Source organism: Myxine glutinosa, chromosome 9 (assembly GCF_964187855.1).
Source record: "Myxine glutinosa chromosome 9, kmMyxGlut1.1, whole genome shotgun sequence".
In the NCBI taxonomy this organism is placed as follows: Eukaryota; Metazoa; Chordata; class Myxini; order Myxiniformes; family Myxinidae; genus Myxine; species Myxine glutinosa.
The window spans coordinates 109,143,571-109,166,498 of NC_136269.1; the positions used below are offsets into that span (position 1 = coordinate 109,143,571).

The 22,928-nt window shown below is 48.4% G+C and overlaps 1 protein-coding gene and 1 long non-coding RNA gene across 5 annotated transcripts in view; both read left to right on the forward strand.

Moving 5' to 3' along the window:
- LOC137435104 (brain mitochondrial carrier protein 1) overlaps window positions 1–22,928 on the forward strand; it is a 69,918-nt gene that overhangs the window by 27,679 nt on the left and 19,311 nt on the right. For all 4 annotated transcript variants that reach the window (XR_010986000.2, XM_068128574.2, XM_068128572.2 and 1 more), the window contains 4 exons: window positions 599–716; window positions 6,866–7,013; window positions 7,141–7,235; window positions 9,066–9,151. Coding sequence is in view for 3 of the 4 variants with exons in the window: in XM_068128574.2 (XP_067984675.1) it covers window positions 653–716; window positions 6,866–7,013; window positions 7,141–7,235; window positions 9,066–9,151 (393 nt within the window). In the remaining variant the exon portion in view is untranslated. The remainder of the gene's footprint in view (window positions 1–598; window positions 717–6,865; window positions 7,014–7,140; window positions 7,236–9,065; window positions 9,152–22,928) is intronic.
- Window positions 9,521–9,716, forward strand: LOC144893570 (uncharacterized). Its single transcript, XR_013624472.1, has 2 exons — window positions 9,521–9,572; window positions 9,671–9,716. It is a non-coding gene; the product is annotated as an uncharacterized LOC144893570 (long non-coding RNA).

The window sequence follows — 22,928 nt, forward strand, 5'->3', positions numbered from 1 at the left end:
TCGTTTAATCGGAGCAAGATTCATTTTTTCACCAGACAATGATCCAAAACACACTTCCGATATAGTAAAAGGGTATTCGGAGAGCAAGGTTACAGCTGGTGTGCTCCAGGTGTTAGAATGTCCATACGAGTCCGGATATGAGTCCCATCGAGGCCATGTGGGATTACCTGGAAAAATGGTACCTGTGGCTTCCTTGATTGACTCTCAGCATTTAAAAAGGATAGAGCATGGACAAACACTGGGAAGGCAATGGCAAACCACTGTAAGTAGAGTATGTTACACGTTAACACCAACACATTGGGTCTATGATTGATTAATCAATGCAAGCTTTTGCAAACCCATGACATTAATCCAATCCACTTATTTAGGATATAGCTTATTTATCTGGCTAATTGTCAGTTCTTTTTATTGCTTTGTTTTTAACCTTTCTAAAAATTTGGTCATGAAGACTTGTGTTTATCCGCTTATGCGAGTTGCACTCGACTTTGCCTTTTTGAATGCAAGTCTAACACCTTTCTGCACAAACCTTTATTTTATTTCTTGCTCATTGTTTTGATTTCGTATATTGTAGAAGCCTTTGTGTTTCCATGCTGTCTAGGTCCTGAAGGGTGAAGAAGGCAAACACGGAGAGAGAGTACATGCTATATTAAGAATGGCCGCTTTTGACTGGAAGCCCTTCCTGTTTGGTGGATTGGCTTCGATTACGGCGGAATTTGGTGAGCTTGAATTAAGATTGGGAATTGCTATTGCTTTTATAAATGTGAAGATTTTGCATCAGCGTTGTCACTGAAATGGTTTTTGTCGATTACACCATGGACTTAAGACCATTTGAGGGTTGGTAAACAGAATGGGATGAATTATTTAATTTTTACCTCTAAACACTGCAGGTAAGAGCAGTGTTTGCTTCTTAGCTTAACATTATCCCATGTGTTCGTCGTCAATGTGCCACACCTTTTATGGAGGTTCTGTGCTGAAGAATTTCCTGCGTAAGTGTTATGCTGGACAGTTTGCCGGTGCCTTTGCAGCTAGCTGTCAGCCGGGGGTATTTGTAATTTGGCCAGGGTGCCAGCGGTAGCTCGCCGACTCTTCACGAAGGACACCATGTGATCTTTAACGTCCACCAACTAGTGCCAGCAGATGAGACGTTCAGTTGAGGGGCGGCGTGCACATCGATGCCTCGCCCTGCCTGCAAAACACCAGGGTGAAAGATTATAGCCGAGTCGAGATTCAAACCCAGGTAATACAGCTCGGAGGCAAGTACTCGTATATTTACTTTGGCTCTTTTGCCAGCCCCCATGTGTTGGTAACATTAACCTTATTCTACACAAAATGAAGTCTCGTTTTCTTTGGCCATTTCCAAGTTGAACAGCGTGAGTATTTTAATGATTGTTTGGCTTTTTACCCACTTGCTTGGATGTATGTGATTAAAAAAGATGAGTGGACCTTGTGTATACATACCTGTTGGTGCTGCCCCCTTTTCAGATCACATGCACAACTAATTGGTGAGAAAGGTTGGATATGTCGTGTTATTATGACTATTATTCGTATTTATTAGGCAATGCATTGAATTGGGATACAACAACAACAACATGCATTTTAAAGGCCATTTTCCCTGCTAGAGCGGGGGTTAGCCTTGCGGCCCCCATGACAATCTTCTCCATTTTGCCCTATTTTCTGCATCTCTCCTTGTTAACCCCCTTGCCCGCATTTCTTCTTCCACCATCTTTAGCCAAGTCTTTCTCGGTCTTCCCCGTCTTCTACTTCCTTCTACATTCATTTCCATCACTCTTCTCAACCAGTCACTTTCATCCTTCCTCAACACATGACCAAACCATCTCAACCTGTTCCTCTTCACAGCATCAATCACAGGCTCTATTCCCATCATCTTTCGCAATTCATCATTTGTCTTCCTCTCTCTCAACGATACTCAGCACATCCGTCGAACCATTCGCATTTCCACCCTTTCCAACCTTCGTTGCTGCTCTACGTTCATTACCCATGTCTCGCTCCCATAAATCATAACACTTCTCACACATGCAGCATACACCTTTCCCTTCAGCTTCAACGACACTCCCCTCATCATCAGCACGCCACTCAATTCCCGAAACTTCTTCCATGCACATCTCACTCGAGCAACCGTTGCCGAGTCTGATCCACCTTCTCCATTCAGCATGTCTCCGAGGTAGCAAAATGTTTTCACACCTTCCAGCTTCACGCCGTCTCCAAGATCCAACTCAACATTTCCTCCATCTGCAGCTCCCTCTGTGCACACCTTACATTTGAATGTGGCTGCCACACTGGTTAATGACCCTCTCAGACCACTACATTTTTTATGAACCCATTCAGCGCACATTGTACACTGAATGGAGTTCATTCCGACACCCTTCCTACACACAGCACAGGACCACTTCCCAGTTCTTTCCACCTCACCACATGCTTTACCACTTGCCATCACCTTCGTCTTTCTGATATTCACCTTCAGACCTTTTGTCTCCATACATTCCTTCCACATGTTCATCTTTTCCTTCAGTCCATCCATACTTTCCGCAATCAACACCAGATCATCTGCATACAACAACTCCCACGGTAAACCCTCCTTTACATTCTGAGCCAGCACCTCCATCACAGCTACAAATAGTAGTGGACTTAGTACCGACCCCTGATGCACTCCCACCTTCACCTCAAACTCACCACTGTTCCCGTCCTTCGTCCTTACAGCTGTGCGCGCTCTTTTGTACATTGCCATCACTACTCTGATCAACCATTCCTCCACTCCTAACTTCCTCAATGCCCATGGCAATACTTTGCGTGGGACCCGATCGAATGCTTTCTCCAGATCAACAAACCCAAGAAACAACTTCTTCCTCTTCTCCATGTACTTCTCCTGCAATTGCCTCACAATGAAAAGCGCGTCTGTCGTTCCTCTTCCTGGCATGAATCCAAACTGCATTTCGTCGATCTTCACTTTCTTCCTTATCCTCCTCTCCAACACCCTTTCCAATACCTTCATTCCATGCTCCAATAACTTTATCGCTCGGTACGAGCCACACTCCAGAGGGTCACCTTTCCCCTTGTATAGAGGGACGAGGGTACTCAGTTCCCAAGCCACTGGAATGCAGCCTTCTTTCACCACCAGATTACAGATCTCTGTCATTCTCTTCACACCCCAACTTCCTGCTGCCTTCAACATATCTCCCACAACTCCCGTCGGCCCTCCCGCTTTTCTACCCTTCATTGCTTTTATCGCTTCCTTAACTTCCTTCTCAGTTATCTTCTCTGCCGGTCCTAAAACTGGGTTACTCTCTATGTTGCCATCCCATTCATTCTCTGTATTCAACAGCATTTCCATATATCTTTTCCATCTTCCTTTAATTCCATCTGGGTCGACAACGATTTGTCCCACTTCATCCTTCAAGCAACTCACCCCCATCACATCACACCTCTCTTTCGCTATCTGCTTTGCAATCCTGAATACTGCTTTCTGACCCTCTTCCGAATCCAAGCGTTCTCCGAACATTTTCCTCCATGCCTCCTGCGCCTTTACTACCTCTTTCTTTGCAGCCTCCTGGCTGCCTTATAACTTTCATGCTCTGCTGTTTCTGCTCCCGTACCCTTCGCCTTCTGCCACTCCTTGAACTTCTTCCTCTTCTCGTCAATCCTCTTTCCAACTTCATCATCCCACCACCATGTTTCCGAGTGCCTCGGTGGTCCTTTTGTTCATCCACATACCTCACCAACGGCTCCCAACAGACTAGCTTTCATTGACATCCAACCACTTTCAAGCTCAACCACATCATCCTCGACCCTACTCAGTCTCTCTTTTAATGCCTCCCTTACTGTCACTTCTTTCAACCTCCACACCTTCATTCTCGGTTGGTACTTCACCCGCCGAGCTCTCCTCGCACCTTTCACCCTTACGTCGCAGACAACCAAGTGGTGCTGTGAAACAGCCTCCTCCCCCGGGATCACCTTTGTGTCCCGGAGGTGCCCCCTATCTCGCCTACGCACCATCAGGTAGTCAACGGTTGTCGACCCACCTGACGTGTATGTAACAAGCTTATTATCCTCTTTCTGGAACTGAGTATTACAAATCAACAAATCAGCTCCATCAGCAAACTCCAAAATCCTTTCACCTTCTCCATTTCTCACACCATATCCGTAACCCCCATGAACTCCGTAAAAACCATCCATACTCCTTCCCACATGTCCATTTAGGTCTCCTCCTACCACAACAACTTCCTCATCTTTCACGTTTTCCATCAGCTTCTCTATCGCACACCAGAACTTGTCCTTCTCTTCATCGCTTCGACCAACCTGCGGAGCATATCCCGAGATGACGTTCACCAAGAGCATTCCAATCATCATTTTCACCATCATCAACCTATCACTCACTCTCGTCACACTCACCACACTGTCTACAAACTCCTCAGAAAACAGGACACCAACACCATTCACGCCCTCCAGGCACCCTTGCCACACAAACTTGTATTTCTGTCCCTGCCTACCCTTCACCATTCTCACACCACTTCCCTTCCAGCTCGTCTCTTGCACACAACATATGTCCACTCTTCTTCTGACCAATACTTCCACCACTTCTCCTGATCTCCCTGTCATTGTCCCTACATTCCATGTCCCAAACCTCAGAAACCGATCTCCACTTCGGGCTGTACCCTGCCCACATGTAGTTGTAATTGTCATGGTTCTCTTTTTGAGGCAATGTTTTTATGGCCGGATGCCCTTCCTGACGCCAACCCTCTTAGTCGCCTCTTACGACACGCAGGGATACGGCGTACCTATTCTTATCCAGTGTACACACTGGGAAACGTTTAAAACATGGAAATTCTGGGGGGCGTCAGCATCACGGCTGCGGTTTAAACATATTTAAATAAATATTTAAACAAAACCATGAAAAACAATCTGGGAAAAGTCTCTAAGTGAGAACGTGAATTTGCGAAAGCAGGAGGAGAGGTGAAAGAAAACGAGATATAGGGGGCGGGGCACAAGTCGAGACGAGGAGGCCGCACGAGACACCAGGCCGCACGAGGCGCGAACAAAGAAAGAACTAATTACACACAAATTTGCAACAACTACAAAACCAAAACCAAATAGAAACACACAATAACACATACGCAACAAAATACGCAGCGGAAATTTGACAAAGAAATGAACGGGAAAACACTCAAACTTTGATGCCGTGGAGAGATCGAAGCAAGCCCCGTCGCTCGAGGGACCGGAAGTCCGGAATTATGTCTTATGTGTTCGTAAGACACATCGTCTGTTCGTCCGGAATGCATTGAATTGGGATACTGTTACAAATTCGGCCTATTGATTGCATCATTCATGAGACACAGCTGTGCCACTGACTGATGCAGTCAGTGAGTGCCCTTGCACATTTGCAAATATTTCAAATCTGGCCAGGGTGCCAGCACAGCACACATCGGTCTACTCTTCCAAAAGACACGTTGGAATTTTTTTTTTTTTGTATGCAAGATCGAGGTTCGTGTAAGAGCTAACATTAATGACAAAAAAAACGAACACATAAGACATAATAAAGGGAGCGGGAGACGAGATTGGGAGAATCTTTTGATCTGCCCTCGAATCGATGCAGATTCTCGAATCGATGAAACGACGAGCTAATGATTTCCTCACCTTGGGAAATTGCAGGTGCATTTTTTCCTTACTAGTTTAATATTGAGATATCTTGATGCTGGTATTGCATGTATGTGGATGGCTGCTTAAAGTTGGAGTGACTCACCATATGCACATCACTTCCTCTGGCAGACCATGTGCTTATTCTGCAGTAAGTTGTTGGACAGTCGAGAAAAATACTGATAGCTTCGTTACTTGTGATTTGCCACTGAACTTGATGTAAATTGTTTCATAATGGAGATACTTATATTTCTCTATGCCTAAAACATTGACGATACATGACACGTAAACTTTGATTCTGGTGAGTTTGAGAATGTCGTCGCAACAATGTGACCACCTGTTGTAGTGGGAAGTTGGCATTTGCAGTTTCCATTCAACATTACACCATTACATCACGCATTCAGCGTGAAGCTGGAAGGTGTGAAAACATTTTGCTACCTCGGAGACGAGCTGAATGGAGCTGAATGAAGGTGGATCAGACTCAGCAACGGTTGCTCGAGTGAGATGTGCATGGAAGAAGTTTCAGGAATTGAGGTGCGTGCTGATGATGAGGGGAGTGTCGTTGAAGCTGAAGGGAAAGGTGTATGCTGCATGTGTGAGAAGTGTTATGATTTATGGGAGTGAGACATGGGTAATGAACGTAGAGCAGCAACGAAGGTTGGAAAGGGTGGAAATGCGAATGGTTCGACGGATGTGCGGAGTATCGTTGAGAGAGAGGAAGACAAATGATGAATTGCGAAAGATGATGGGAATAGAGTCTGTGATGGATGCTGTGAAGAGGAACAGCTTGAGATGGTTTGGTCATGTGTTGAGGAAGGATGAAAGTGACTGGTTGAGAAGAGTGATGGAAATGAATGTAGAAGGAAGTAGAAGACGGGGAAGACCGAGAAAGACTTGGCTAAATATGGTGGAAGAAGAAATGCGGGCAAGGGGGTTAACAAGGAGAGATGCAGAAAATAGGGCAAAATGGAGAAGATTGTCATGGGGACCGCAAGGCTAACCCCCGCTCTAGCAGGGAAAATGGCCTTTAAAATGCATGTTGTTGTTGTTGTTGTTGTTGTTGTATTACACCATATAAATCTGTACATGTTTTTAATCCGGGAGAGGAGAGGGAGGAAGGCAGGCCTCAAACCTTGAGGACATATTTGATTGACTGAGTGTCTGATTCCATGTAATTCCCTGGATTTCCTCGATTTCTTTTTGTCTGTCCTTGCAGGTACTTTTCCCATTGATCTCACAAAGACGAGGCTGCAAGTGCAAGGGCAAACGATAGATGCTCAGCACCGTGTGTTAAGATACCGTGGCATGTTTCATGCTCTCTACAGAATTTGCCAGGAGGAAGGCTTTCGGGCACTTTATTCGGGGTAAGTCATTCTTGAAAACTCGCTCTTCAATGAGCCGAGATTTTCTGTACAAAAAGGCTAACTTGCTTTGCTGTTGTTAACGCGATGCATTTAATTAGTTATTGAGCAGCTCAATGATGTTGCACAGGATTGCTCCAGCTATCCTTCGTCAGGCCTCATATGGAACCATAAAGTTTGGTGTGTACAACACTCTGAAGCGCTACTTCGTCGAACGTCCTGAAGGTGGGTTGCTGGAGGCCAAAGTTTGGGTGTACCAAAAAGTAAGTACACCCCATGTAAAGTTTTGACTTTTTCAACATATTTCAACATACAGCTATTTGATCTTCATTTCAACAATATTGATAGATAAAGGTGATATAACATAACAAATATCATGAAACATTTACATTTTGTAGTCCATCGTATAATTTAAATAAACATAAATGCAAATTTCGCATGTGGAAAAAGTAAGTACGCCCCGACATTTATCACTACTTCAAATACCTAAAATTAAAATCAGGTGCACCAGCTCAGGTGCAAATGATTAGAACATCATTAGAGAGGATCTTGGAGGAACCTGTCTTATTTAAACCTCAGACATTTCGTTTGGTTTGCTCTTTGTTGTTGAAGTGTGCGGCGTCACCATGCCTAGATCAAACGAGCTCTCTGAGGCCTTCAGAAAGAAGGTTATAGATGCCTACGAGTCTGGGAAGGGATTTAAAAAGATCTCCAAACAATTTGAAATCAATCATTCGACTGTCCGGAAGATCATCTACAAGTGGAGAAGATTCCAAACAAAAGCCAACTTGTTCAGGCCAGGCCACCCCAGCAAGTTCAGCCCGAGAGCAGACCACAAGATGCTGAAAGAAGTCTCGAAGAACCCCAGAATGTCATCACGGGACCTACAGGTAGCTCTTGCCACTGTTGATGTCAAAGTGCACGAGTCTACCATTAGAAAGAGGCTGCACAAATTTGATCTACATGGGAGGTGTGCCAGGAGGAAACCTTTGCTTTCCAGAAAGAACATCAGGGCAAGACTAAAGTTTGCCAATGAACACCGAGGCAAAGACCAGCACTTCTGGAACAATGTGCTCTGGACAGATGAGTCAAAGGTAGAGCTATTTGGCCACAGTACCAGAAGACATGTTTGGCGAAAACCAAAGACAGCATTTGACCACAAGAACCTGATACCAACTGTAAAGCATGGTGGTGGAAATATTATGGTTTGGGGCAGCTTTGCTGAATCAGGGCCTGGGCAGCTCACCATCATAGAATCCACTATGAATTCTTCATTGTACCAGAGGGTGCTTGAGGATAATGTGAGGCCATCTGTCGGAAAGTTGAAGCTCAACCGAAAGTGGACCTTGCAACATGACAATGACCCTAAACATACCAGTAAATCCACCAAGGAATGGCTGAAAAGAAAGAAATGGAGGGTTCTGGAATGGCCAAGTCGAAGCCCGGATCTAAATCCCATCGAGATGTTGTGGGAGGATTTGAAACGAGCTGTGCATGCAAGAAACCCCTCAAACATCGCACAGCTGAAACAATTCTGCATGGAGGAGTGGGCAAAAATTTCTCCCAGTGGATGTCAGAGACTGGTAGACAGTTATAAGAAACGCCTACTTGAGGTTGTTTCTGCCAAAGGGGGCAATACCACCTGTTAGAGCCAAGGGTGTACTTACTTTTTCCACATGCTGAATTTAGATTTATGTTCATTTAAATTGTACAATGGACTACAAAATGTAAATGTTTCATGATATTTGTTATATTATATCACCTTTATCTATCAATATTGTTGAAATGAAGATCAAATAGCTGTATGTTGAAATATGTTGAAAAGTCAAAACTTTACATAGGCTGTACTTACTTTTTCACGTGACTGCACTTGTGTTCATCATTTTTTCATGTCTGACTATTTTAGACCAACGTTTTATATACCCATACCAACTGTCAGGTATGTAGGGGAATGTGAACAATTTAGTTTTTCAAACCTGCTGGTATTTTGCAAGTGCGGTTTGACATTTGCAGGGTTTGAGACCAAGGTACAGTGTTGTTGTTTACCTCCATCAGATGAGACACTCGCTGTGAACGTTCTATGTGCTGTCATAGCTGGGGTCGTCTCGTCATCAATAGCTAATCCCACGGATGTACTTAAGGTTGGTAGTGCACCATTTACATTTGTCACTCATTACAACTTCAAATTGCTTGTTTGTAATGATTATGCACCTCACATTGGACCTGCTTGGATGTACATCACATTTGGCACACTCAGAATGCAGCACAATTCACTCACATAATGATATAAAGGAGGGTTGGAATTCTCATGTCCAAATAAAATCCTAAAATACACCTAATAATTGATTATTACCTTTTTAAAATCCTGTCAGGTTCACTATGTTAACAAATATAATTTCATTCAAAATTTTGGGAGTGTAGTGAAATCGTATTCGTACTGAACCCGGGGGTGATGCTCGCTGCTCGTTGACACCGCTAGGGGCGTGACTATAAGACCCGCTGCTGCGGACGGTGCTCCGAGATTCCTCCTGTGACACGTTACATCTGGTAGACTCGCTAACGGTACGCCAGCATAGAATATCCAGCTTGCTTGCATTGAATGTTATGAATGGTCCCATGTGATGTCACATCGTATACTTATTGTATTTCCTTCATTACAGGATGATGTTATGATCTAAATGGAATTAAACCACCAGTTGGACTAAAGTTGTGTGGACCTGATTGGTTTTCCACAACACTTAATTCCATTTATATCTACCGACATGGCTGGCAACAAGACGCTGGTGGTTGCCGTATTCTGCGCCGACCCGCAAGCCCCGGATGGTGGCATGCAACTGAAGCACTGGCTCAGAACATTGGAGAATCATTTCGACGAGCCTGAGACCGCGCCGACGGCTGCCGCGAAGCTAGCAACACTTCATTCAAAAATCGACTACAAGGTGTACAATTCCATCGCTCAATGTGCGACGTATGACCTCTCGATCGCGGAGCTCAAACGGCTGTACATAAAGGAAAAAAGCCCGGTGTATGCACGATATTTGCTGCAAACGCGACGTCAGCAACCCAACGAGGCGATGGACCACTACGCCCAGGAGCTCCGGCAGCTCTTGCTGGACAGCACCAGGGAGCCACGGACTCCCGCGCAGTCTCAGGATGATCTTCTTTTAGATGCCTTCATTGCAGGGGTCTCCTCCCAGGAACTAAGGCTCAAGCTCTTAGAGAAGACCGACCTGACCTTCGCTACGGCACTCGAGCAAGGGAACTATACACCGAAGCGCGGATGCAATCGAACACCTATGATCGCACGCGCCTCTTGGCGGGCACTACACTACACGCCCGGCCGGAGAGTGCTACTGCCGAGGACGCGGACCTGCTCGCGGAACTCCGGGATGCTCCGGAGGAAGACCCAGTCCTGACGGCTGCCGTTACGACCAGACCCAAGGCCTTACGCGGGGCCGCATGCTTTTTCTGTGGGGGGCCACGCCATGCCCGGCCCGTGTGTCCGGCACGAGACGCTATATGCCATTTGTGCTCGCAAAAAGGACATTACGCGAAAGTGTGCAGGAAAACGGCACGCGGCTCGCGGCTCATTGAATCGCGCGGTCGCGGTCGCGCGGGCGCGGCGACCTTGAATGGGCTCATTGCGGAGCCTGCGAGCCGAGCCCGAAACCCGGCGCCTTACCCGACTTCGAAGGGGAGGGCCCCTCTCTGCGGGGCCCTGGGCGCTCAGACGTCCTTGGCGGGCGTCACCGGACAGCCACCACAGTCTCATCCTCAATCGGGCACGAAGTACGTGTCCTTGACCAAACTCCGGGCCACGCAAGGGGCTTTGAAGCCTCGCCAAGCCCCAGCGGAACGTTCTCCTCGTGTCGTCCACAAGCTAACGGTGGCCCTCACCCCGGAAAAGGCGATTTCGAATACTACGGAGGCCTTTTTCTGCCAAAAGTGTCAAAAGGCGATTTCAAATACTACGGAGGCCTTTTCCCGTCAGAATTGTCAGATTTTGAATCGCGAAACACCGGAATGCTTGGGAAAGCCCTCTGATGGCGTTAATGGATTCCCCATGGTCAACGCAGACTCCGGCCACGACCGCAAAACTGCTGCTGGCATAGGATCCACCCGCGAGGCTTGTCCGACCCATTCGGGGGGCTCAGTCCCACTCCCAGCAGCCTCGTCTGGCCTGGCTCAAGCCCTTATTCCCCTCATGGTCGAAGGCCATTGTGTTCGGGCCTTGGTGGATACAGGGTCTACGGATAGTTTTATCGACCAGCGACTTGTGCTCAGGCATGGATGGCGGATCTGGAGGTCTACGAGACGGATCTTCATGGCTTCCCAGGGGCTTCGACTCAGCACGAAGGGGGAATGCCGATTGAAACTCGTGCTAAAGGGACGGGTTTTCCCTGATGTACACCTTATGGTTTTACCCGCATTATGTGCTGATATTCTGTTAGGACACGATTTTCTTAAGCTGCATGGACGTCTGGTAATGGAGTTTGGTGGGCCTGACACGCTTGTTGTGGGGGCGGACGACGCGCTTGCGGTGTGTGCCCTAGCGCAAATGGACATCCAGCCGCTTTCGCTGTTCCCCAATCTAACCTCCGACTGCACCCCTGTCGCGGTGAAATCACGGCGCTACTCTCGCGCAGACATGCAATTCATTGCGGACGAAACGGCTCAGCTCTTGAAAGACGGCATCATAGAACCTAGCAGGTCGCCGTGGCGCGCCCAGGTCTTGGTGGTGCGCAGCGAGGCCCACCGCAGACGCATGGTAATCGACTATTCCCAAACGATTAACCGCTTTACACAGCTGGATGCCTACCCCCTTCCGGGGATGGACGCGCTGGTGCAACAGGTGTCCCAGTATTCGGTCTATAGCACTCTCGATCTCCGTAGTGCGTACCACCAGATCCCTATCTCTAGGGCGGATCGTATCTATACCGCATTTGAGTCGGGGCAGCGGTTGTACCAATTTACGCGATTGCCTTTTGGGGTAACGAACGGGGTCGCTTGTTTCCAGAGGGCCATGGATGACCTCATTGCGCGGGAGCACTTAACCGATGTTTTCGTCTACCTCGATAATCTTACGGTTTGTGGATATGACCAAGGGCACCATGATGCTAATCTGAAGCGCTTCCTTGCGGTCGCGCAGAGGTATCACTTAACTATGAACGAGGATAAGTGCCAATACTCCCTACGCACGATAGATCTTCTGGGGTACACCGTGACCCATGGCTCTGTCGCTCCGGATAAGGAGCGTCTGCGACCTTTGCTCGACATGGCCCCTCCCTGTGATCGGGCGTCCCTGAAGCGCGCCCTTGGGCTATTCGCCCATTACTCCAAATGGGTGCAAAGTTTCTCCGCGAAACTTCGCCCCCTCGTGGCCTGCGACACCTTCCCACTGAGTCCGGCCGCATTGGCGGCCTTTGAAGGCCTTAAGGCCGACATCGCCCGAGCCGCCGTGGCGACAATCGACGAGAGCGGCTCTTTCGTCCTTGAAAGTGACGCCTCGGATCAGGCCATCGCGGCGACCCTCTCCCAAGGGGGGCGTCCCGTGGCTTTCTTTTCACGGACTCTTACCACCGCTGAGCGGAGACACTCGTCCGTCGAAAAGGAAGCGTATGCGATCGTCGAGTCTATTCGGCGATGGCGCCCGTACTTACTCGGGCGGAGCTTCCAAATCATCACGGACCAGCAAAGCGTTGCGTTCATGTACGACACCTTACACGCCCAGCGCATTAAGAATGAGAAAATCACTCGCTGGCGTATCGAACTCGCCGACTTCTGTTACACCATCAAATATCGCCCGGGGAAGGATAACCGGGCCGCCGATGCCTTATCACGACCGGCTACATGCGCGGGTATCACCTCTTTGGAGGGCCTACGGGTGCTGCATGCCACTGCGGGCCATCCCGGCGTAACGCGTTTCGCTCATTTTGTGCGGTGTGGCAATCTCCCATACTCGATTGACGATATCCGCCGTATCTGTCGCGACTGCGCTATCTGCGCGGAAATCAAACCGCGTTTCTATAACCCTCCCATGGGGACTCTGGTTAAGGCTACGCGACCGTGGGAACGCTTGGCGATGGATTTCAAGGGCCCATTGCCGGTGTCGAGCGGCTCTCGCTATCTGCTCACTATCGTCGATGAGTACTCGCGATTCCCCTTTGCTTATACGTGCGCGGACATGACTGCTGCCACGGTGATGCGATGCTTACAGAACTTGTTCTCAATGTTCGGTTACCCGGCCTATGTCCATACCGACCGGGGTGCGGTCTTCTTGTCTCAGGAGGTGCGCGGCTATCTGCTCCAAAATAACATTGCTTCTAGTTACACCACGCCGTACAGACCCCAGGCTAATGGGCAGATCGAACGCTTCAACGGGATTATCTGGAGGGCCGTCATGCTCAACCTCCGGTCCCTCGGCCGGGGCCTCGATAAATGGGCTTGGTCGCTACCTGCGGCGTTGAACTCGATCAGGGCTCTCCTGTGTACGGCAACCAACCAAACTCCCCACGAGCGACTTTTCCACCACCCCAGGAGCACGGGGTGTATACGGTCTTTGCCCAGTTGGCTCGCTGGGCCCGGGCCGGCCTACCTTAAACGGGCGGTTCGCGCGAGCAAGTACGACCCCCTAGTGGACAAAGTGCAGATTCTCCAGGCTAATCCTGAGCATGCTCGTGTGATGACGACTGATGGCCGTGAGACTACTGTCTCCGTCCGTCACCTTGCCCCTTTCGGGGTCGCCGACCTGAGTAGGGAATCGGACGGACCGACCGAACCCATCTATGAGACTATGGCCTCTCCCGACGCTCCCATCGCCGAAAGTCTACCGACTCTCCCCGCGCCGGGTCTACCTGGGCCTGACGACTTGGAGGTACCTCCTTCGTCACCCGACCCTGATGGCGCCTCCGACGCCGGGGACACAGGGATGCGTGATGCCGTACCCGGGGAATTTCGGACGCGTGCTGGCAGAGAAATTCTCCGCCCGGCCCGATACGGTTGGGTCGACTGACGTTCCGTACCCTGTTCGTGCTGACGCTCGCTCGCTTCTAGCCGCACCGCCGTCTAATTCTGACGGGGGGGAGAATGTAGTGAAATCGTATTCGTACTGAACCCGGGGGTGATGCTCGCTGCTCGTTGACACCGCTAGGGGCGTGACTATAAGACCCGCTGCTGTGGACGGTGCTCCGAGATTCCTCCTGTGACACGTTACATCTGGTAGACTCGCTAACGGTACGCCAGCATAGAATATCCAGCTTGCTTGCATTGAATGTTATGAATGGTCCCATGTGATGTCACATCGTATACTTATTGTATTTCCTTCATTACAGGATGATGTTATGATCTAAATGGAATTAAACCACCAGTTGGACTAAAGTTGTGTGGACCTGATTGGTTTTCCACAACAGGGAGATTAGCAAACCTGTACATTTTTGGAATCATCAGAGCATGGAGAATCCGAAAATCAATGTTGGCATTTGCACAGACACCTGCATGGCCGCCATTTTGGATTTTCAAAATGGCCGCCATAAAATACATATTTTGCGCTATCTCGGCTTCTAGTCAACCTAGAAACTTAATTAAATATGCTAATCCTATGTTTTCTGGGTCAAGGAATCCAATTAAGGCCTCAAAATAGTGCTCAGGATTATAGAAAAGCAACAAACAAAGGTGATTGAAAACCATCGTCTTTTTATTTGTGATATAACTGTATTACATAATACATGATTTGTGCAAGTCCTTTGAAGTTATAGGTATGGGTTTATAAAGCAAGAAAGCAGCCTTGTTAGTATCAGATTGAACTATAAGTCCTACACACAGGATCTACTTGGTCTATACCGTTCAGGAATATGCTTTCACAGATCTTCATCACTGTCCTGAGTGTCATTTTCGCAAAGGTGTCTACGCAAATGCCAACATTCATTTTTGGATTCCTCATGCTCTGACTATTCCAAAAATGTATAGTTGTGCTAATCTCCAAAAATTTTGAACGAAAAAACATAGTGAACCTGACTACCTCTTGAAAATGTTCAAATGTGTAAATTATTAGAAACTTCAACATTGAACCTTAGCATTTTTGCAGTGCTTTTAATGTAATGATTCACTTTAGTACTGTATATGGTCTGACTGATATTTATATATATACTAGCCGAATGCACCCGACGTTGCCCGGGTTCTTTTTGAATGAATTTACTACTATAATTCAGCTATTACTCGTGGCCGTAGAAGATTGACTACTATAAATCAACTCATCTTTTAATTACGAAATGGGCCCAGCCCGGCCGAGTCGGCCTCGACCGGCCTCGCCACCTCGCCTATAATCTTCCCGGGGCCCGTCCCGACATTTTTTGTTTCAGAGGTTTCCTCCTATCTTTCACCGTTCAGGAGATTAGCGCGTGCAGACAAACAAACAAAAACTTTCTTTTATATATATATAGAAGAAGAAGAGATATATATATATATATATATATATATATATATATATATATATATATATATATATATATATATATATATATATATACATATGTGTATATATGTGTATATATATGTATGTGTATATATGTGTATATATATGTATATGTATATATATATATATATGTATATATGTATATATATATATATATATATATATATATATATATATATATATATATATATATATATATATATATATATATATAGATAGATATACTATATAGATAGATATACTGTATATATAGATATACTGTATATATAGATATACTGTATATATAGATATACTGTATATATATATATACTGTATATATATATATACTGTATATATATATATATATATATATATATATATATATATATATATATATATATATATATATATACTGTATATATATATATATATATATATATATATATATATATATATATATATATATATATATATACTAGCAGAAGTACCCGGCATTGCCGGGCGGGGGAAGGGGAAGGGGAGGGGAGGGGAACGGGGGGAGAGGGAGCCCCTTGGTAAAGCGAGCGATCTTTTTTTTTTCATAGCGTCATAGCGATTTTTTTTTTCATATCGTTCATAGCGTCATAGCGATTTTTTTTTTCATATCGTTCATATCGTTCATAGCGGTCATAGCTTCATAGCGTCATAGCGTTCATAGCGTTTCATAGCGTCATAGCGATTTTTTTTTTCATATCGTTCATATCGTTCATACCGTTCATAGCGTCATAGCGTTCATAGCGTCATCGCGTTCATAGCGTCATAGCGATTTTTTTTTTCATAGCGTCATAGCTTTCATAGCGTCATAGCGTCATCACGTGATCGCTCTGAGCGAATCAGCGCCCACCTGCTCTGATTCCGTTGATTCCGTGCGCTGAAATGCGCTGAGGTAAATATGAATAAAAAATATGGATCGTCAAATATTTTGAGTTCAGCCATGTTCGTCCCAGGCTCAATGGCCATGTCTATGCCAAATATCAAGCACGTAAGCCTCTCCGTTTAGGAGTCTATCGGTAACATTACACACACACACACACACACACACACACACACACACACACACACACACACACACACACACACACAAACTGTGTTTTATATATATAGATTGCAGGAGGAGGTGGTGGTCGACTCCAAGGGATCTGAGTGATATATAGTATTGTAGGAGGGGGTGGTGGTCGATTCCAAGGGATCTGGGTGATATTTAGTATTGTAGGAGGAGGTGGTGGTCGATTCCAAGGGATCTGAGTGATATATAGTATTGTAGGAGGGGGTGGTGGTCGATGCCAAGGGATCTGAGTGATATATAGTATTGTAGGAGGGGGTGGTGGTCGATTCCAAGGGATCTGGGTGATATTTAGTATTGCAGGAGGAGGTGGTGGTCGATTCCAAGGGATCTGGGTGATATTTAGTATTGTAGGAGGGGGTGGTGGTCAATTCCAAAGGATCTGGGTGATATTTAGTATTGTAGGAGGGGGTGGTGGTCGATTGTGAGGGATCTGAGTGATATTTAGTATTGTAGGAGGGGGGTGGTGGTCGATTGTGAGGGATCTGAGTGATATTTAGTATTGTAGGAGGTGGTGGTGGTCGATTGTGAGGGATCTGAGTGATATATATAGATAGTCGCGCGGCAAGGAACATCACGTGATCGCTCTGAGCGATCGATTGCAACTCTGCGTCCTGTCGTGGGCGTGGCCAACGTGGCCTCATGCTCCCAGGTGATTGGCTAACTCGAGCTCGAGAGAGCCATAATGCGCTACGTTATGGCAAAAAATATGAATCTAAAGATGAAAGGGAAAAAAACCTATGTGGTGTGAATGGCAATGTTCGTCGCTTAAATGTGAAAAAAGGCAATTGCTTTTCGCTCTGAAATACGTGCGAACACGTAACTGAGTTAATGGCGGCAGGGAACATCACGTGATCGCTCTGAGCGAATCAGCGCGCTGCTCTGCGACCGGTCAGATTCCAGTCATAATATTTCGCGCTGAGATAAAAATATGGTAAAAGCATATTATGAAATAAATTTTTAGGTCAGCCATGTTCGTCCCAGGCTCAATGGCCATGTCTGTGCCAAATATCAAGTACGTGAGCCTCTCCGTTTAGGAGTCTATCGGTAACATTACATACACACACACGCACACACAAACTGTGTTTTATATATATATATATATATATATATATATATATATATATATATTGTTGCGGATATGAGGATTGTATTTTTTTATTGTGTTGAATTGTGGTAAATTGCTGTGTAACATTGGTTGATTATGGCCCCTCCTGCCTCCAGTGTTGTGTAAAGGTTAAAAGGGCGTCCCGGTAGTTAATTCCATAAAGCACACATTGAAGGACACGATAAAACCCTTGTTCAGTAGCTTATATCTATATTATGTGTTTTAGATTAAGGCTTTGTCGTCCATTAACATGACACTCCATTGCACCAAGTGAAAAAGATAGATTCCCTTCATTCCCATTCCCAAAAACCTCCATTTCCCCTTTCGTCAATTGCCATTCGCATTGCCAACCAACAATTGCCGCCATTGACCACGAGGCAGGGTTGGGGAAGAAAGGCGGGTCCCCACCTCGTCATAGAGGGGAGGAGTGAGTCAGCCCCACTCAACCAACCACGAACAAGGGGTTGGACTTGGAGAGGGTGTGGAGAGAAACATCAAGGAGGTTCGCGAAGGTTGAGGGGCGGGGCTTATATAACCCGCCGCGGGACGTTCCCCAAGGAGATGAGCTATGACAAGAGCTGAGTTGTGAGGTCCAAGGCTGAGCTGCGTGGTGAGGTGCAAAAGAGAGAGCTGGATTGTGAGGTCCAAGAGAGAGCAAGGAGATCATCCAGGGAAGCACAAAGCCTGCTATTCGTCGCCTTGCTCGCCAGCAGCAGAGTCCACAGCAGCAGCAGCAGCAGCAGCGTCCACCGCAGCAACAACACTCAACAGCCGCTTGGGGCCTGGACGGCAGTTTGGAGCAGGGCCGCGAAGGAACAGCGGCTGCCCAACGAACCGATCGTGCTGCCGGGCCCGTTTGGACCTCGCTCTCCTTCCAGCCAATCCACTCTGCAATTCCCCGTGTGAGTCCGTTTCTGTTTGTTCTGTCCTGGGTAGTCAATTAAGTCTGTATAAGCTAGTAATTTTCACTGTGTCACCTGCTTTTTCATGTCCCTGTACATAACCGTGACTGCTCCTTTTTGCTTGTGTGTGTAATAATAAATCCCGTTACTCTTCTGTACGTCTTCTTCTTCCTCTTTACATTCGGTCGCTTTAGAGTTTTCCCACATTGAATATCTGTGGCGCGATACGGCCAACGTTCGAGTGAATCGGGTGAATCGGGGAAACTGTTAGGTCGCGGGGCCTCCGCTCGGCAAACATAACATCCTTAACCGCGGACCGTAACAACTGGTGTCAGGAGTGTCGGATTCGGACCTGGGACTAAATTCATTTAGCCCAAATTTTGGACACAATTGTACAATTGGCGTAACAATTGGTGTCGGGAGCGGGGTCGGACCCGAAGCGCGCGTAACGCGCTTAAAATTACGAGCTGCTGGAAATTTGTGTTGTTTTAAAGAAAAACCCGAATTTTGAAATCGCGCCATAGCTGGTCAAGGCGATCGGATGCAGGTGGGTGAGCTAGAAGGGGAGTTAGGGGTAACCCAGGACCAGAGGAAGGAAATTGAGGAGGTGGTTGAGGAGGTTTCAGGCGCGCAAAATGGCGCCTCTCGCGCACGAGGTTACGGGCGCGCAAAATGGCGCCTCGCACATGGCCACGGCGACCGCGCCCGCGACCGTAGCAGCGCCACCGGTGGATTTGAATCTTTTTTATGATACAAATGAAGGCCCTTATGGACCAGAATAGTGAGCGATTGGAGGGCCAAATGGGAGACCAAATTGGAAGTTTGAAAAACAGTATGGGAGAAATGGGGAACCGGATGGATGCTCAGGGTGAGCGATTGGAGGGCCAAATGGGGGTAATGAGGGACGAAGCGAGGGGTACCGGTGAGGGATTAGACAAGAAATTTGAGGGATTAGACAAGAAATTTGAGGGGTTAGACAATGGGATAGAAGGGGTGAAAATTGGGTTAATGGGGTTAGAAAATAGGATGGAAAGCAAATTGCGGGAAATAGGGGAGCAATCCGCCCGAGAAATTAAACAAATGGGAGAGCAGATAGAGGAGGTGAAAATCGGGGTAGAAACCAAATTGGATGCTCAGAGGGATGAATTGGGACAGATGAGGGTGGCATCTACAAAAGAGAGGGAGGAGATGAAGGAGGAGATACGACGAGGTGTAAGTGAGGAGGTCTCGGGGGTACGCGAGGAGGTAAAGCGAGGTGAAAAGCGGATGGAGAAAGAGGTGAGGAATAATACGGCGAGGTTACAAGGGGGAATAGAGGGTCTGACGTGGGGAGTAGAACAGCTGACAGTGGGACAAAAGGAACTCGTGGACCAAGTGGAAAAGAACACTGCAATAATCGGGGGGTTAAAAGCGACACAAAAGGACATAAAAAATGAATTAATAGCGACACAGAAGGAATGTCAGATGGTACATGAGGGGTTGACGAAGAAGTTGGAAGAGGTGACAGAAGTAATGGAGACGAAGGACCGAGAAGTAAGGACGCACATAGAAACGGTTAAAGTGGCGTTAGAGGAAGAGATAGAGGGGGCGCACCGGGAGATGAAGGAGGTAAAGGAAAAATTAGAGGAGGTGGAAGAAGGGGTGAGTGAAATTAAGAAGAGACGAAGGGAAACTAAAAAGGAAATAAAGGAGGAGGTAATGGAATTGGTACAAGGTCTGTGCTCGAATCGTGATGATGTGCTCACTAACCAAATAAAGAGTTTGCAGGTGGCAGAGGAGGTGCGGAGACGAGGTGCCAAGGTGAGTGGCGATATATTCGGAAATGCATATGATGTTAGGGGAGCTTCAGTCGGCTTGGGGGTTGATTTGGATCCGGGCGTTCGTGAGGGACCAATGGTGAGATGTATGACTGGTCCGGAGTGTATGGACAGAGGAGGTGTGCAAGGAGGTCTGGCTATGGGGAGTGAGGGGGGTGCTGGTGAGCAAGGGTGTGCGGGTATGGAGTGGGTAGCGGGTTGCGGAAGAGCGGCCCAGGCATCGACACCAGGAGGGGTCGTGTTTGGAGGGACGGGGGATGCGCGGGAGCCCCCCGGGAATAGTGTACTGTGGGAGCCCGAACGGTTTGGTCCCGCGTTGATCCCGCAAGGAGTGACGCGCGGGGTCCGACCTTCGGGCGCCCACAAGGTCCCACTCGCGCCGTATGACGGCAAAAGCGATTTGAGGGCGTACCTGGCGCAATTTGAGTACGTGTGTAAAGGCAACGGTTGGAATCCGGACGAAGGTGGAGTACATCTGGTAGGGGCACTGCGCGTTGCGGCGGCGGAGGTGCTGACAGCTTTACCACCGGGTGCTCTCACCCTGCCAGCTCTCCATGCGGCTTTAATTAATCGTTTCGGTATCGAGCAGCAAAGTGAGCTTGTTAAAGCTCAACTTGCGCAGCGAAAACGCAAGCCCCAGGAGACCATCGGGGAACTTGCGCACGATATTCGCCGCGTGGTAAGGATTGCACACGCGGACATGGCAGCGAGTTCCCAGGAAAGCCTGGCGCTGGATCACTTTATCCAGGCCCTTCCGGATCTGGAGCTCCGACAACAGCTCGCCATGTGGCGCCCGCAGACCATGAGTCAGGCGGCCGACGCTGCAGCCCGTTGGGAAGCAGCGAGGCCCCTGGCCCGGGGAGGCGAGCGCCACGCAGTGGCGGTGCGTCAGGTGGGGCCCGAGATGGGGGGCGGCCCCCTAAGGGGGCCCGCCCCCGACGGGGGCCCTGACCTGGAGAGCATGGTTCGAACGCTGGTGGATCGGCATCTAGCGGGACCTGGACCATGGCAGGCGGCTCCAGTGGTGGCCCCCGGTAGTCCCCGACAGAGTATCCCAATTCGGACATACAGGGGGGGGAATTTGGAATACCGGAGGCAAGCACCTTACCAGGTGAGGTGCTATAATTGTGGTCGGATGGGTCACCGTGCGTGGGAGTGTCAAGCTCCGCGCCGGGACGTTCCCCGCCAACCGATGCCCTCAACTCCGCCCCGTATCGATCGGCCTAGCCGACCTCAGACACCCCCCCGCCAGGGCCCGGGAAACTAGAACGTGCCGGGCATGCAGGGCGGTGTTCGGCAGTAGGGGATGGGGAGAAGCCCTCGTTGACGCGACAGGTCATTCATTGTGGCCAAATTGGAACAGGTAGTTTGACAATTCGGTGCAAAATTGCCGGCGTGGGGGTAGACGCCGTGGTGGACACGGGAGCCAGCGCCACGATCATCAGCCCCGTGGTCCTTCATTTGAGTGCAGACGGCTGGGGTAAAATCCAGCGTCTGGAAAATCATAGCTTGCAGCTGGCTACCGGGGCAACGGCTCCGATCATAGGGCGTGGTTTTGTGACCCTCAAGTTGGGATCGGTAAAGCAAGAGATAGAGGTTTGGGTGGCGGAGGTGTGCGACCCGTGCTTAATAGGGTTGGATTTGTTGACTGCCGGCGGTTGTAAAATCGACTTGGGCCGGGGGATCCTGCAATGGGGGGTGGAAGAGCTACCATTGGAGGGGGTGAGCACGGCCGAGAGGGTGGAGCTGGAGGCTCCTGAGGCCGTGACGATCCCTCCGGGGGCCGAGGCCATAGTGCCGGCCCGATGGTCAGCCCGCCCGACATGGCAGGAATCCTGCGGCCTGGTCGAACCGGTGGCAGCGCGATCCATACCTGGTTTAATCGTGGGCCGCACCCTTGTAAAAACGGACGGGCCGGTAGTGGCCGTCCGAGTAATTAATATTAGCACAGAACCACACACAAGAGTGAGGGGCACAAAGGTAGCTGGCTGCACCCCAGTTAGAGAAGTCGCGTCAGTGAGGGGCGAGAACATCCAGCCGAGCCGGCCCCAGGGGGAGCCTTCAATAAGTTCTAGGAATTGGCCCGATCCCATTTGCGAGATGGTAAATCGGAGTAGCATAAGAGTTGGGAGGTACTCAGAGGGAGGCCTTACACAAACTGGTTGGGTCCCATTTGGACCTCTTCTCCTTGTCCACCGAGGATATTGGACGTACGGGCCTGGTGAAACATCAGATCCACACCGGTGAGGCCCGGCCTATTCGTCAGGCCGCCCGACGGCTCCCTTGGAGCAAGAGGGCGGAAGCTGACGAGCAGGTTGAAAAAATGCTCGACGCAGGCGTGATCGAGCCCTCAGGAAGTCCTTGGATGTCACCTGTTGTGCTGGTCAAAAAGAAAGATGGGACCACGCGGTTCTGCGTGGACTATCGCCAGCTAAACAACGTGACACTCAAGGACTCATATCCCCTGCCAAGGATTGATGACACCCTCGATGCCGTTGCGGGCTCAAATTGGTTCACAACTTTGGACCTCAAGAGTGGGT